General features: G+C 42.4%; 1 protein-coding gene across 2 annotated transcripts; it reads left to right on the forward strand.

Annotated features, from left to right (window-relative positions):
• The first annotated feature begins 10,645 nt into the window (after positions 1-10,645).
• Positions 10,646-16,038, forward strand: LOC108016795 (O-acyltransferase like protein). 2 transcript variants are annotated; one of them, XM_065868197.2, is made up of 11 exons: positions 10,646-10,775; positions 11,510-12,672; positions 12,738-12,916; positions 13,086-13,294; positions 13,351-13,760; positions 13,813-13,892; positions 13,958-14,056; positions 14,114-14,370; positions 14,437-14,631; positions 14,691-14,860; positions 15,283-16,038. In XM_065868197.2, the coding sequence occupies exons 2-11, from the start codon at positions 11,784-11,786 to the stop codon at positions 15,765-15,767; spliced, it is 2,973 nt and encodes a 990-aa protein (XP_065724269.2). In that variant the 5' UTR covers positions 10,646-10,775; positions 11,510-11,783; the 3' UTR covers positions 15,768-16,038. The 2 variants fall into 2 exon arrangements, with proteins under 2 accessions (XP_065724269.2, XP_016939057.2); XM_017083568.4 differs by having other exon boundaries at positions 10,665-10,775; positions 11,359-12,672.
• Positions 16,039-16,471: the final 433 nt, after the last annotated feature.

The raw sequence follows: 16,471 nt of genomic DNA on the forward strand, positions 1-16,471 counted from the left end.
AAAAAGAAACATTTAGCACAGTAGTCGCAGAAGCAGAAGCTATCTGGTTGCATTTGCCAAAGGTTTGATGAACTCTTCAGATAATTTGCATTGGCATTGGATTCTAGTCGGTTGTGGAATAAATTGAAATGCGAAAGGCGAGCGAGTGAGAGTCCAAGAGTCAGTCAAGGAAATCATTTTGCACACTCGACTGGGGACAGTGCTGCCAATGTTACTAAGATTGTACCTTGATTGTGTTAGAGGTACATTTTTAGTGGTACCTTACATCTTAAAAAAATTTGGTTGAAGATGGGAAAACACCAACTGTCCCTTTACCTTATTTATAAACATATTCCTGCAAATATCATCAACTTGCCTAAGTTAAAACGTTGTGAATAAGCTTATCTTGGTACTTGTTTCGGTACCTATAGATACTAATAGGTACAACAAATGAAAAACTTTTGCAACACTAGAAAACTTGAGGCTTCGATTGCGGTTAGCAAATGGAAAGCAGTTCTCAGATTCAGATTCAGTCTGAGATTCCGATTCAGATTCCGATTACTTGTGTCTGCTCATTTGTCGCTTGGCTGATGATGGCTGTGATTTTCAATCGCGTTTTCTCGTCTGGTCTGGTCTTCGCACTTCGGTCTTGAGATCTCAAATCTGGGGATCAATTTAATGTCTGCATTTTCAGCGCCGTCATTCCAGGTCCTGGCCCCGGGCTTTTTGAGTGGGTTTTCTGGATTTCCGACTTTCTGGTTGGCCAACCGCTGTTGCGGGTGCAAAGCGGCCAACCTGCATGTCTGTCCAACGCTGCGCCTTCTGCGGGTTGGGAAATCCATAAAACTCATCCTCATCCACTACATGGGTTCTCCAGCCACTTAAACTCTAGTGCACTCTCAAAAACTAGACAAATTACAAATAATTATACAACAAATATCTGATCTTAACCACATTTAGATTAAACTAATGGGTCTCCATAGTTTAACAATAACAAATAATCAAACAACACTTGTTTATTAAATGAGACTAAAGAATTCGCGTGTTAAAAATAGAAAATCCAGAAACAACTCATGCAAACCCTAATTTCGTGTTACAAAATCGTAAACAAAATATATATCACTCTAATAAAACATAAAAACATTTTTAAACTTAAAGTTTAAATAAATAATAGGAAATATTTTTTCAGTGCATGCACCAGCCCATTCATTCCTCGTCTAAGCTTTCAACACTTCGACGCTAGCTGACAGATTTCCATCAGCAAGTTCATCAATTTCAGAAATTGAAAAACCCAAAGGAGACGACGACGACTCAGATGGGAGATAGCCAGAAATGGCTAGAGAATGAATCTCAGGGCCCGGGCCACCATGAGATATAATTTCTGGCCTAATGAAGCATAAAAGTGGCCGCCCGGCGAATTCTTTCGATTGTGAAAGTCGGAAAACCGCAGATGGGCAAGTCTCCCTGATGGATTCCCATGATTCTAAGCATTTTGGACATGAAGAAAACCCGCGACCTGACCCCGATGAGTTGACCCCCCGCCTGGGTTGTGGCCCTTTAAAGACAGCCTTGAACCCCACACTCCGCAGCTAATTCGCTTATGACAGTTCAAGTTAAGCAACACATCAAAATCAAAAGGGTCTTCAAATTATATGTCTGTCTAGATGTTATTTGATTGATTCTGATTTCTGATTTTGTTTAAGCCCAGCTAGCCAGCTAGCCAGCTCTTCACATTTCCATTAGGAATGCATTCTGGTTAGCAGACAGGCAGAGAACTTTGCCACCATTAAAGCTAATCAATTTCAACCACTGGCCGTCCATCAAAATTTGTAACAAGCCCCGCGGGGCGTTTGCACAGCAGATGAAGATCAGGGATCACTTGGCTGGTTGGTTAGTTTGCTTGGTTTTGTTAGCTGTTTTGGTCGGCTAGTCGGTTGGTGTTGGCCAGAAAATAAACAGCAGGAAAAATGCAGGAGGAGAAGCTATGGCTATAGCTTTGCTCTGGCTGTGTGATCTCCATTTGACATGGCCTGATGCTCGAAATGATTAACATGTTGCACTCCTGGTAGCCGCCGAACACGAGAGGATGGAGGATAAATGGCATGGTTAGCTGGAAGCCAAGTGGGTTGGCCACTTGGCGTGACGAAAGCAGTCAATCAACAGAAGGATCAACAGGGTCCAGGCTCGGATCCTTGGGCTTGGCTTGGATAATTTCCATTGGCAAATGTGTTTGCACTCAAGTAGATGGCTTACAAAGTGTTTGGGGCAGGTGGATGGGTCATTAGACCCGACCCTTTAAGCTAATAGTGGTGGAACATCGGATGGAGTTACCATTAAAAGGTAAGAGCAGGTTGGATGTTTGTATTAAGATAGAAGAAAATGATACTCAAGAATTCGCGTGGCAAACCTTTATAAGGAGGAATTCCCATAAAGTGCTTTATTAAAGATTTTCTTAATTACGTCATTATTTAATTATGTTATTCAGAATATAAAACATACATTTTAGAGGTAGAAGAAAAATGATGCTCAAGAATTCGGGTTGTATACATGCAAGAAGTCATCCTCATTAGGTTCTCGATTCAATTAATTAAATTAATTTAATTAAATTTATATTGTTCATACTTCTAAAATAATACTAAACCCTTAAGTCATTTAAAATTGTAATCTGCATAGTTTCAGCTACAAATCCAATGATTTGTGGCCATAAAATCGGACTAATTCGCATAACCGCAGGCCATTCGTTCGGCCAGGCTTGTGGTTATGAGCTATTCGGCTTCAGTTTTGCCTGAGCCTAGGCTTAGTACCAGACCAATGGATTTGTCACACTTCATTTGGGTAATGGGTTTTGGGCCTGGGCTTGGGTTTTGCACCAGTCCCAACGAGGAGGGCCAAACACCAAAAGTCAACGGATATGTCAACGCTGATGGATCCCCAGGCTCATTAAGCCGTGCACTCCACTCCACAAGGAATGTCGGCGGGCTTTGGGGCACCTCCGAGGCACCTTTTCCTAGTGCGGTTTTGACCAGCACCAGCACGAATATTCAATTAAGGCAAATTACAAACTTTAGAGCAGGAAAGTGATTCGCCGGGGCAGCATCAGCATCAGCGGCAGAATGGCCGCCAGCGGCAATTTGCACACTCATCGAGGACCCGGGGCTACGAGGCCCCAAGATTGCGATTGCGACCGAGTTGAGTTGTCAAAAGGTTGAAATTAGCCTTGACCCCTTGGCTGATGGCTAATGGCTGATGGGCTGACGGCTAATGGAGATGCCCAGTAACAGTAATGGTACCAGAACTACACGCAAACAGGAAGATATAAATATAATATATATAGCTACAAGATTTTCTTCAAAATTAATAGCGGGAAATAATGTTTCATGGTAAAAATCATTTCTACAATAAGAATATATAGTAAGAATCTGGGTGCTGCAACTTTATTAGTTCGGGCCATGCATTTAGCCTTCTCCTTCTCTTCTATATAAATCTATTTAAAGGAACCTTTTTCGATAATCATGAATGCATTCCTTTTTCTTTCTGTGCATTACGGTTATCCAGTTCACATCCTTGACTCTAAAACACCAAGAAACATCGGAAAATCAGGCATGTCCAATCCAAGCCCAATTAGTGGGTTGAGACACGCGGCCCAACAAGATCGTCGGATTGTCTCGTCAATGACAAGAACAAAACAAAATAGAGCCGCGGGTAAGATAATAGGTAGAATAGGAGCCCAGGAATGGGATTATGATTAAGTGCGTCCACGTTCCATGTTCCGCGCTCCGAACTTCAGTTTTTCCAGCTCACAAATGAAAGTTACCTTGACGAATGACCCATTTAGCCACAATACCAAAAAGGGTCAAAGATAAATGCGGAGGCACGAGTGCAAAGACCCAGAGCATTGGGCCGCTCGTTTTATTTCAAATTAAATTATTATTTTCCTCTCTTGTTTACTTAAGTCTGTGTTCTGGGGCCAATTATGTCTTTATGGGCATAAGTAGAACCCCAGAGCAAGACAGGGTAAACCGAAATCTAAAAACCAAACCGAACCAGACCGAATCGCAGAGCTTGAGGGTATGCCCCGCATAATTGCATAAAGCCAAGATCAGGGAATCGAAAATCGCTAAAGCTTTGGGTTTTCCACTTTCGAGTGGAGAAGCCATTGAATCGATTCGAGTTTTGGGCCATGTAATTATATAAATTAAAGAGCATTTAGAAAATTTAGCAGTTCTAATGACCTACAAATTGTGAATGCCCATGAGAGACCAACAGATATTTATCTACGATAGGTGAGTAGGTAATGCGCCCCGAGTTCCATTTATGGCAATTGGTTCGAAATGATGGGAAATCGGCAATAAAGCAATCACTGCAAATTACAAGCTTCTGTTGAAAACGAAATCTGAAAATGCTTAAATCGATTTCGGATTGCTAGAACCTGTGCGCCGGAGGAGAAAGTCTGTGTAGAATTTTGAAAGTCTCAGTCTGGGCCCCCAATTTAAATGGTTAGCCAGACTTGGCTAGTGTGTCAACCATTAAAGAAACGAGGGATATAAATTATGGCAACTCTTGCACTGCACTCATGAGTTATCCACGGATCTGTGAACTCTGCGAATGGTTACACAATCCTATAGATAGAACTGCAGCCCTTTCCTAAGTCCGATTACAAATGGGTTTCTCATAAATCGCCACGACAGCTTTGAAAGTTATTGGTCCCTGGAACACCTGTGACCCCCAACGATGATCGCTGCCCAATTGTGCTGACCACTCGAATCCAGAGGAATCGCAGGGACAGCGCAAACATGCAGATGATACAAATGACCGGCACAGCTGGACGATCTCCTAACGAACTGGACAGCCGCAGTGGAGTAGTGGAAGAACCTCTTCCGAGCCCGTTACCTTTGCCAAACTTGGAGCCCAGAGTTCCGTCCAATTGACGAATTGACCCAACCATCAAACGGAATAGAAGAGGAGACCACACGGAAAGAAAATTGTATGCGATACAAGATATCACATAAAAACTTTATATAACTAGCTTTCCCCTTGGGTTCCCATTTTGAAATGCGGTAAAATCGAACATGAAAATCGGTTATAAAATTGGCCCTCGTTAAAAAGAAAGATTTTAATGTAGAATATTAAAGAATTAATCCACAAACTCATAGAGGCATCCCGCTTTAAAATCGGAGTCCAATAACTCAAGTTATGGAATCTTGAAGTGCAGTTTGGGGTCACCTTTCTGAGTACCATTGGCAATTGGGAAAAATCGAACATGAACATGGGTCAAAATTTGGACCCTCTTTGAAAAGGAATATTTTAATGTAGATTGTTGGGAAATTTAAATACAAACTCATAGAGGTATCCCACTTCAAAATCGGAGTCCAATAACTCAAGTTATGGAATCTTGAAGTGCAGTTTTGGGTCACCTTTCTGAGTACCATTGGAAATTGGGAAAAATCGAACATGAACATGGACCCTCTTTGAAAAGGAATATTTTAATGTAGATTGTTGGGAAATTTAAATACAAACTCATAGAGGTATCCCACTTCAAAATCGGAGTCCAATAACTCAAGTTATGGAATCTTGAAGTGCAGTTTTGGGTCACCTTTCTGAGTACCATTGGCAATTGGGAAAAATCAAGCATGAACATGGGTCAAAATTTGGACTCTCTTTGAAAAGGAATATTTTAATGTAGATTGTTGGGAAATTTAAATACAAACTCATAGACGTATCCCACTTCAAAATCGGAGTCCAATAACTCAAGTTATGGAATCTTGAAGTGCAGTTTTGGGTCACCTTTCAGAGTACCATTGGAAATTGGGAAAAATCGAACATAAACATGGGTCAAAATTTGGACCCTCTTTGAAAAGGAATATTTTAATGTAGATTGTTGGGAAATTTAAATACAAACTCATAGAGGTATCCCACTTTAAAATCGGAGTCCAATAACTCAAGTTATGGAATATTGAAGTGCAGTTTTGGGTCACCTTTCTGAGTACCATTGGCAATTGGGAAAAATCGAACATGAACATGGGTCAAAATTTGGACTCTCTTTGAAAAGGAATATTTTAATGTAGATTGTTGGGAAATTTAAATACAAACTCATAGAGGTATCCCATTTCAAAATCGGAGTCCAATAACTCAAGTTATGGAATCTTGAAGTGCAGTTTTGGGTCACCTTTCAGAGTATCATTGGAAATTGGGAAAAATCGAACATGAACATGGGTCAAAATTTGGACCCCCTTTGAAAAGGAATATTAAAATGTAGATTGTTGGGAAATTTAAATACAAACTCATAGAGGTACCCCACTTCAAAATCGGAGTCCTATAACTCAAGTTATGGAATCTTGAAGTGCAGTTTTGGGTCACCTTTCTGAGTACCATTGGAAATTGGGAAAAATCGAACATGAACATAGGTCAAAATTTGGACCTTCTTTGAAAAGGAATATTTTAATGTAGATTGTTGGGAAATTTAAATACAAACTCATAGAGGTATCCCACTTCAAAATCGGAGTCCAATAACTCAAGTTATGGAATATTGAAGAGCAGTTTTGGGTCACCTTTCTGAGTACCATTGGAAATTGGGAAAAATCGAACATGAACATGGGTCAAAATTTGGACCCTCCTTGAAAAGGAATATTTTAATGTAGATTGTTAGGAAATTTAAATACAAACTCATAAAGGTATACCACTTCAAAATCGGAGTCCTACAACTCAAGTTATAGAATCTGAAAGTGAAGTTTTGGGTTCCCATACTGAAAGACATTGGAACTTCGGACAAATTGAACATGAAAATGGGTTAAAATTTAGACCCTCGTTTAATTGATAGATTTTAATGTAGAATATTAGAGAATTCAACCGAATCAATGGTTTTGTCATTTTTATAATCTAGAAATATGAAATGTCTTCCATTTTTTGCCGTGTAGTCACTCGGCCAACTGGATTGGCTAACTGGATTCTGGGATTCTGGGACTCTCGATGGGCCATGGGAAAATGCAAATGACCGAGACACAAGGCACATTAGCATATAGCAAGCAACATACAGTCCCGATTATGGTTATGATCAGCGTCCGCACATGTTAACAATGTGGCTCGAGTTAACGGTTTCCCCAACCCCCCAACCTACCAAAAAAAAGTATCCCTTTTCCATCGAAAGGGAAATCCCTGGGTAAGCCTCTTGCCATCCGAAAAACGGTAGCTTGATCTTTGAGGCTCTACTGATGGATTCATTGACCTGGTAACCCCTTACCAAATGGTGATCAGCCCATTGTCTTAGTTCCTCCGCTTCTGGGTCATCAACTATCAAAATATTTTCGCCATTAAGATCGGTGATTATATATTGTACTCCATTCCATTCCGCTCGCGAATAGTGGAATTCCTGCTGTATTGCCATCGCCTGCTCCGCACTCAAATAGATGGGCAAAGCTTCATTTGGCCTGATGATGATTACTCCACTCGCCGCGCTCCCTGGCTCCTCCGCCTCCGGATTCCCAGATCTCCAGATGCCACACGATTTTCTGCTCCTCGTCGACATTGGCTAATGTCTTCTGGCGTACCGTTAGTGGTCGTTAGGCGCTAAAATCGTAATAAGTAAGCGAATTTCGCCGAAGCACCGAGAATTTGTCATCATTTACCTATCTATGGTAATCCCAAAATTCATTTGCCAATTGCCTTTATCTTTGGTCTTTAGAAATTTCTAATGACCTTGACGTACAATCTTAATTTTCTTATACCAAAGGCTTGAACTTTTGACCCCTGAGACTATTTAAATGGGTTTATTCTAAAAAGTAATGGCCACCTAGAGAAAAAGTTATCTAAAGAACTTATATATTTAATCATGTTCAAAGTAAATCTAGAGCGATACTCAAAAAGATTTCAAGATTGCTTTAAAGTTTTTGAGTTAACTCCAAACAATAGTTTGATAGTTGAGTTAGGATACGTCTTCAGGTCTAAAATCTCTATTAAATCTTAAAACAAGTTATTTTAATGTTATTCAGTTTGTAGCCCAAGGTTTTTTGAAATCATATCATATCAATATCACATAAAAACCCCATAAATATGCCTAACTTTACTTCCCAAGGCAGCCCAAAAGTGTGCAGCAGATAAACTCGAGATCATTTTAAGTAGACAACGTGTAAAGATTAAACATTGCTATTGGGTTAATAAGTATAGACCAACTAGAAAATTGGGGAATTTTCCTTGAAGTCTTTTTGGCAGAGCTTTCATTGAAAATCAGGTTTTATTTTCGTGAAAAACCAGGGGAATAATTCACTCGTTGCCCAAGAAATCGCCAAACTGCAATAACTTAAGGCATTTCCATTCTTTTGGATACCCTAAAAAGAGCAATAACATTAACCCTCTATAGCTTATAGCTTTTAGATTACATATGCCAGGGTTCTTTGAGAATTTTCTCGATTGATTTATAGGCAGTCATTCCCAAGCTTTTGAAAGACACTCAAATGGCAAAACGATGGAAAACCAATCGGTACAATTTGTTCCGGTATTGGCAAAGAAAATTTGTTAGCGTGTTTCGGCCATCGGTTTTCTATACTCGGCATTCGGTTTTTCGTTGGCTTCTCTTTTGAGCTTGCTGTTTTTATTGTTCCACCGCCTGGCCAGCGTAACCATGGAGTTTCTGGCAAATTGCATCACAAATACGGCTCCGGCGTTTACCAATCCACACTCGCTGGCACACTCACTTAATGACGACGACTATCACCATCACCCAGTCGGCCTAGCCAGGCTAGCTGGGCTGCCCAGTCATTGGAAACGTTGCCTTGTTGTCGGCTCGTGCTGATCCAGAGATCCAAAGATCCAGAGATCCAGGGGTGTGTGCCCACTGGAGGCACACAGAGAGAAAATTCGATACGATACGGCGGTCTAGTTGATGATTTTATACGCCATTTAGGAGCCATCACATGGTTCGATATTTGATTGAGATCATAATATCAATTTACCAAAATTTATTAACATGATATGATGTCACATAATATAGTTTTCCACGGAAGCACGCAGAAAGATCATAATATCGAAATAACATTTATCAACGCTCACGAAAATACCCAAGTGTATTATTAAAATAATATATTATACTTGTTATTCAGACATCTGTTGTTGATATCCACTTGGATTGTTTTCCGTGCAGGAGATCATTTTTATTTTTATGGAGCCTCGGCTTCCCTTTTCGCAAGTCCGAGGTCGTTTGTTTCATCTATTGGGCATTGCAACATGCTGATTGTCTATCTCGTAATGAGTCGCTTTCTTTACGGCTGACTTCTGGCTTGACCAAAAACTTTTCCAATTACCCAGCGAACGCAATTGGCTGGAATCACCTGATCTCAGGTGTTGGACCTCCGCTGGAATCAAGTATTTCATGTTCAAGTCCCGTCTCGGGTTTCAAGTCCCAAGTCCAATTACGCATTAAACGCAGACGCAATGCAAAGGAAGAAACGTGAAATAGTTTGTCAACCTTTCGGTGGATAGCTGGATAGTTGCTAAGTCTTTACGGGCATTCGGCTCTTGAGGTTGGCAGGTGTTTTTTTGAGTTTTCCATGAGATTGTTTACTTATCCTAATACCTTATTGATTTGTAGAATAGTTAGACCCAACATAATCGTGGTAAACCTTTATATTTACTTTATTATTACTCGTAGAATAGATCCACAAGGAGTTGTATTAGGGAATATCTTTCAGTTCCTTCAATTGATATATTGATTATATTCATTTTATCATATTTATTCACAACAATATTCACTTTATAATTTGGCCTTCAGATATTCTATTTCTGATAACCTTTGAGTACTAACATATCTTTCATTTCTTACTCTTTAAAGAGTTTTGCCCTTTCAGTAGGCAATAGCTTATAATAACTTGAATTGCTATATTGATTATATCAATTTAATCACACTTACTCACAATACTACGCACACATTTTACTTAAGTACTAACTGTTTTTTTTTTGTTCTGTTTCTGATAAGGTTAGGTCTTTAAGAATAACTTATTGGCAATGTGGGTTATACCATTTTCCAACCCATCTCGGCCCCCAGACAACTTTATGCAATCGAAAGTGTTCCAAGAGGCGGATCAACTTGTTCGCAGGCTTTCCACTGGACATTGGACATTGTTTTGTGTGTGCGAATGAATGGATTTTGGATTATTGCGACATTTCGATGCCAGGTGCCTGTCGTCGTGCCGCCACTACTAATACCAGTATTATTATTGTGGTAATTGTTTTGGGCCATGCATATGGGAGCGAGTTCTGCCAGTTGTCCGGATCAGGTCACTCCACTCTCGGCCAAACTCCACTCCACTCCAATCGAATCGAATCGAATCCAATCCAAGCCGAGATCACCTCTCTTGGGCGGCACACACACTCCACTCCCAGCTTTTTGCTGGCGAAAATTGATCATAAAAAGCATTCGTTTGGTTTCATTTAGGCAGTCGCCTGCAGTTGCCCGTTTGCATTCGCAGTTGTCAGGTTTTTGCGAGTGCATATACTATGTAATATGCCTTCTGCATGTTTGCTTTATAGCGCTTTTTACCACACACACACAATTCGGAGTCGGTAGTCGCAGTACCCCCCCATATAGCCACGAATCCGAGTCTCAGTCCGAATCCGAATCGGAGCTCCGAGTTCCCAGCTCCCAGAGCTCCCAGCTCTTAGATGCCAACGTTGGCGGCGCTTGATCAGTTGCGGTTTTTACTTTCATCGGTTCGGTTGTCGTCGTGGTCTAGCCCAAAACCAAAAACACAAAACAATCCCATACAGTACTCTAAAGACCTGTCCAGAAGAAAAACACACACATTTTGGTTCGCTTTTCTTTGCATTGGCTTGGTTTTGCTTGGATTGGCTTGGCTTGGCTTGGCTTCTCTTGCACATATGTTTGTCCATTCAATTGCCACTTGGATTTTGTTATTTGTTTTTTGTTTGTTTTTTTGGGTTTGTAGTTGGTGGGGAAACAATTGAATAGCACAGAGCCACCCACCAAAAAAAAAAAGTGTGTTTACATATGGTGAGCGGGGGCCAAAGCGACCCTTACCTTTCACTTTTTTCGCCAAATGGATATTCTAATGACCTCACTTCTCCCAACTCTTGGTCTCGAAGACTGAGTGGATTATATATGATCAGCCAAGAGCAAATTTCATAATGTGGTGCAAAAAGCCAGTGGGCAGTGGCGATGATCATCGGCACTCCATCTTGGCGAATTGATACGCGGAAGTTATATAACCAATGATACCAATAACCTCCCGACGCGTCGACGCTTTTCCAGCTTGGCCACGACCACGACTGCTGGTGGTCACAACACGTTTAACAAGTTTTTCTCTTTCGGTTTTTGAGTTTTCAGGAAATTTTGCAATTTTCCCCTAGCTGCTACTTTTTTTTTCCTCGCAGACACAGCCTGCATGGAAACAAATCAAAAATCGATTCATAAACAAGTGGAAATTACGCCAATCCAAGATTATCCAAGTAGCTCATTGTAATCTTCCAAATCCCATACCAAATCCTTGAAGCTCTTATCACGATGAACCAGCTTCCTTTTTAGCCAGCACACCCATGAGCCAAGTGGCCCAGAATCTGAGATTGCGACAATGACCGCGGAGGAGCACAAGGGATTAGTCAACTGTGCGCACAACTGCGTCCCGCGGGAAAACCAGCAGAATACCTAAGACAATGCTGGCCAGAGATTAGCCGAGCATTGCACCAGAGATTCCGAAAAGCAGGTCCACAATTAGAGACCAGAGACTCCGCGAGTCCCAGTGTAAAGTGGTCAAGTGGAGAGCAGTGGGGTGAAAGAAGAGCAGGATCCACTGGCAAATATGCCATACCCAAGGATTGCCTTAGTGGCTCTTCTATTGCTCATCTCCAGTTGCCCCGGCAGGTCCTCGAATGAGACACAAAAACAGGAGGCAGAGGCCCTCACAGGACATCGGTTTTCGAGCAACATCACCATCCTGCATGAAGTCGAGGACTCTGAAACCGAAACACCATTAGTTTTGAACACACACGAGATTCTGCCTCTCAAGCCGCTGAAGAAGAAGGCCTATCTGCCGCTGGAGAAGATCCTGCCGAGCATTGAGTATGTGAAGCCACCGCATCCGCTTAAGGACTATGAACTACATCCGGTGACCTTCGACTTCAACTTAGGCGATCTGGAGGATTTGGAGCACGAGGTGATCAAGAAGGGTGACCTCAGCAGCCAGGAGCAGCATGTCCTGGCCTCGGGCACCAGCTACAGTCCCTCCAATCCCGACGAGAACGACACCGTGGACGTGGAGCTATCCACCGAGCCCACAACGGCCACCTTGCCGGGAACAACCACAACCTCGACGACTGGATCTCCGGTGACAACCACCACCTCCAGCACCCACATCCTGAAGATCCTGCGCAGTAAGCCCCAAATGGCGCCCAAGCTGGGACGCGATCTGCTCAAGCAGAGTGGCGATGATGAACTGCAGGTGAAGACCCTGGGCAGTACCATCAACAGCATCAATCGCTATCTGGTGGCCAATGCCAATGGAACGGGCAACGGCAGCATGGCCGAGAGTCTCTATGGCCAGGCCAACTACTTCCAGCTGGTGGCCAATCTCTATGACCACTTCTATTGGCAGATATCCGAAATTCGGACAAGCGTTCGCACAGGTTGTGGCCTGGAGATGCAGGCCTATCTAACTGCCCTTCATTCCAGTTATGAGTGGGCGCAGAAGGGTGAGTCTTAGTCTCTTAAAGGGTTTTATCCTTGATGAAGGATCTTAAAACTTCCTTTCTTCCAGCTTATGACTCCTCTGGACGCTATCGTGGCCAGCTGCTCTTTGGCAACGACAAGTGGCTGGGTCAGCTATCCTTTTGCTACGAGGTCAATCGCCAGAGTTCCAGTGAGGAACGGAAACACTTCGACATGGAGTTCTATGTGGCGGATGTGGCACTTCACTTGCCCCGGCTGAATCGATCGGTGGGTTTTTGGTGCGCTGAATAGGCCACATGGGCGTTATGACACTCTCAAAAGTGTCATAGGGCCCACGGGCTCATCGCCCCATCGGGCGTTATAACACTGGGCGTTTTGACTTGCACCTGGAGAATCTTCAAAGTTCCTAGCTAATCCTGCTTTTCTTCCTCTTCAGATGCTCTTAAGCCTGGGCGAGTGCCTGCCCAAGTCCTGCTCTGCCCACGATGTCCAGTCCATCTTGTCTCTGGATCCATATGCTCGAATGCTCACCGTTCTGGGGGCACACAATACCTCGGTGCAGCAACCTCCGCTCCAGGTTCTGCACGTCCGCACTGTGCCCGGTCTCTACAGTCACTGGCGACAGCTGAAGTTCCAGGTCTTCATGTAGGTTGTCATCTTAGAAAAACCCTGTACTTAATCCAAGTTAATTCCCCCTGTAGAAGCTTTATGCTCACACTATTCCTGGTGATCCTGGTGGCCTCCTATTACCAACTGAAGATCGACGAACGTCGCTTGGTGGTGGCCCCGATTGCGGCTATTAGTGGCAAATGCGATGGAACCTCGGCGAAGAATGGTGGCTTTTATGCCAAGCCCTTCGAGCTCTTTCAAATGCGTCCCTTGGGCAGCACAAATCCCACAACTGATGGTCCCGACATGGATGTCAATGGGAATAGACAAAGATCGGGGGACTCAACCGATATGGCGGATGGTGTAAACGGGGTAGTTGGTGACCCCAACACCTCCACAGCGATGGGCTCGATGGCGGGCAAGTCGGAAATGACCGATTACCAGGTGGAAACCGGAAGCTGTGCCGGAGCCACGGGAACCTATGAGGCAGAGCAACCCATTGGTAAGTGTGGTTTACAACACATTTCTAGTCCTAACCCCTTAATCTCTTTTAGCCCTGCACCAGCAAATACTCTTATGCTTTGCCTTGCAAACCAATGCCAAGGCCATCTTAAATATTGACAAGACCAAGGAGGTAAGTTTAGAGGTAAAGTATCCACAAAGTTCAATTCATCTGCTACTGCTGGATTCCCTTAATAGACTCACACTTCCTGTCTGCATGGTCTGAGGGTCTTCTCTGTTCTGTGGACCATGATGGTACACACCTATCTGCAGATGTTCGCCATTGGCGAAAATAAAGTAAGTACTTGGCATTGTAAATAAAAGAAGACCATAATAACCAAGCAAAATTGGCAGTTTGAAAGGGTCATCACGGAGCGTTCCTTTTGGTATCAGGTGATTGGCAATGCCACCTTCTCGGTGGACTCGTTCTTCTTCATCAGCGGCCTGCTGGTCACCCTGCTCTACCTCAAGCAGGATCGCAAACATCCTGCCGAGACTTGTCTCTTCATCAAGCGCAGTTGTTCGGAAACCCTGATGATGCTGCTCTATCGCTATCTGCGACTCACTCCAGTATATCTCTTTGTGGTCATCTTCAATGACTTTGCCGTAAGGTGAGGTATATTTGGTATGGTCCATTGTAACATTCTTAGTTATAATGTGGATTGATTTCTTTGCAGACAAGGTTTGGAAACCTCGGTCTTTCAACCGGCCAAAATCGAGCACAACACTTGCCGCGTCTATTGGTGGCGCAATATTCTGTACATAAACAACTATTTTCCGCAGACGGAGATGTGCATGATGTGGAGTTGGTATATGGCCAATGAAATGCAGTTCTATGTGATGGCTGCATTGCTCTTGGCCTTGGCCAGAAAGTAAGTTAAAAGGTGGTCTGTGTAGTATGTCCTGTATTTTTGATACATTTCCTTTTTAGGTACTTTAAGGCCGTGGCTGTCACGTTAATCGTATTTCTACTTAGCTCTTGGAGCATCTCTGGTATTATCTCCCTGCAGCACCAGTACACCCATAAAGTGGCCCTGCCCTTCGAGTCCTTTGACTTCTTGTATGACAAACCCTGGCAGCGAGTGGGCTCTTATATTGTGGGTGAGTAAACTTTTTATAGAGTATCACGGACTTATAAATGCAAGAGCACTCAAATTATAACATTTTCAAAAGATATCAGAGATATTTAAAGGTATACCAATTGAAAAAAAGGATATTATAAATAAGTTGGTCTATTTGGTCATAAAATATTGTCTTGATATCCAAATAGTTTCCAAATGTTTACCAAATATTCATAATACAGTGTGGGTTTGTGCTATAAACTGTTTCCACCCCAAAAAAATGTATACAATATTTTTAAAATTAGTTTGACTAACAATAATTAGTAAAAATTTTTGAAGCACCAAGGACAGACTAATTTTTTCTAACATTTTAGAACGAAATATGATGTATTCTTTATAATCCTTACTAAAAGTGATGAAAGTTCTGAACTCACCTGACATAATTTAACGTTTATTTTTCAGGAATGTGTGCTGGCTACGTTTTGTACAAGGTAAAGACTCCGCCGCTAGTCTCCAGGCGATTAAACCTATCCCTTTGGGCGGGCAGCCTGTTTGTGCTCCTCATAGTGGTCTTTGGCGTTTGGGAGGGCCAACTGAGCACCGTCAGCAGCGCGTTCTACGTGGGCGTGGCCCACACCGCCTTCGGATGCGGACTGGTGTGGATCGTATTGTCCTGCTGTTGGGGCCTGGCGCCCACCGTAAATGCGATCCTGTCGTATCGCGTTATGTGGCCCCTGTCGCGACTCACGTACTGCGCCTATCTGATCCATCCCATCATCATGTTCATCTGCTCCTCGCACATGAGCGGCACCGTCCACCTGAGCAATCCCCTCATCCTGACCCTGTTCCTGGGCAACGCCGTCGTGTCCTTCGGCTCAGCCTTTGTCATATCCGCCTTCTTCGAGGCGCCCGTCATCCGAATACTCAAGATCTGCTTCAAAAAGTAATCGATCGGTACATCCGTTGGGGAACTTTTGTTGATTATCTAGTTGGGTAGCCGATTTCGTTAATTGTTGGTCGAGCTACCCATACAAACTTGGAGTCTGGTTGATTCTTCTCCATTATGATTTTTTTTTTGTCCCCGTGTCTGCAACGAAATAAGGCACATAACGATGTCAGCTAATGTTTATACATATCTCTAGGCCTAAGTATGTTATATATTTGTATATATTAAGAGGGTTTCGTCAGTGCGAGTGGAGTGTTTGAAATAAAATATACCTAAACCAAAGCTCGAAATGTGTTTTTAAATAATACCAGGAGCTTAGAATTTTCAAATGTTATTAGGAAAATATACTTTTTTATAGAAAATACAATTTACATATATTAAAAGCGGGTTCTTAGTGCAAGTAAAGTGTTTAAAACAAAATAAACTTAAACCAAAGTTGGTAATGTTTTTCTTTATACACGATTATTTAATGTTATTAGAAAAAATCCTTCTCAATACATATATTTAAAAATACAACTTATTACAAGGCCTTGCTTTGAAAAATGCTGTACAAATTTTGTAAGTCATATAGTCTCATACTTTAACGTCAGCTCTACTCAAACTGCCTTGCTTTGAAAAATGTACTAGAATTTTAGTCAGACATACAATCCCGTACATAAACGTCAGCACTCTCAAATTCAGGAGAATACATTAATAATAAAAAAT

The sequence above is a fragment of the Drosophila suzukii genome, chromosome X, assembly GCF_043229965.1.
Source record: "Drosophila suzukii chromosome X, CBGP_Dsuzu_IsoJpt1.0, whole genome shotgun sequence".
Classification (NCBI taxonomy): domain Eukaryota; kingdom Metazoa; phylum Arthropoda; class Insecta; order Diptera; family Drosophilidae; genus Drosophila; species Drosophila suzukii.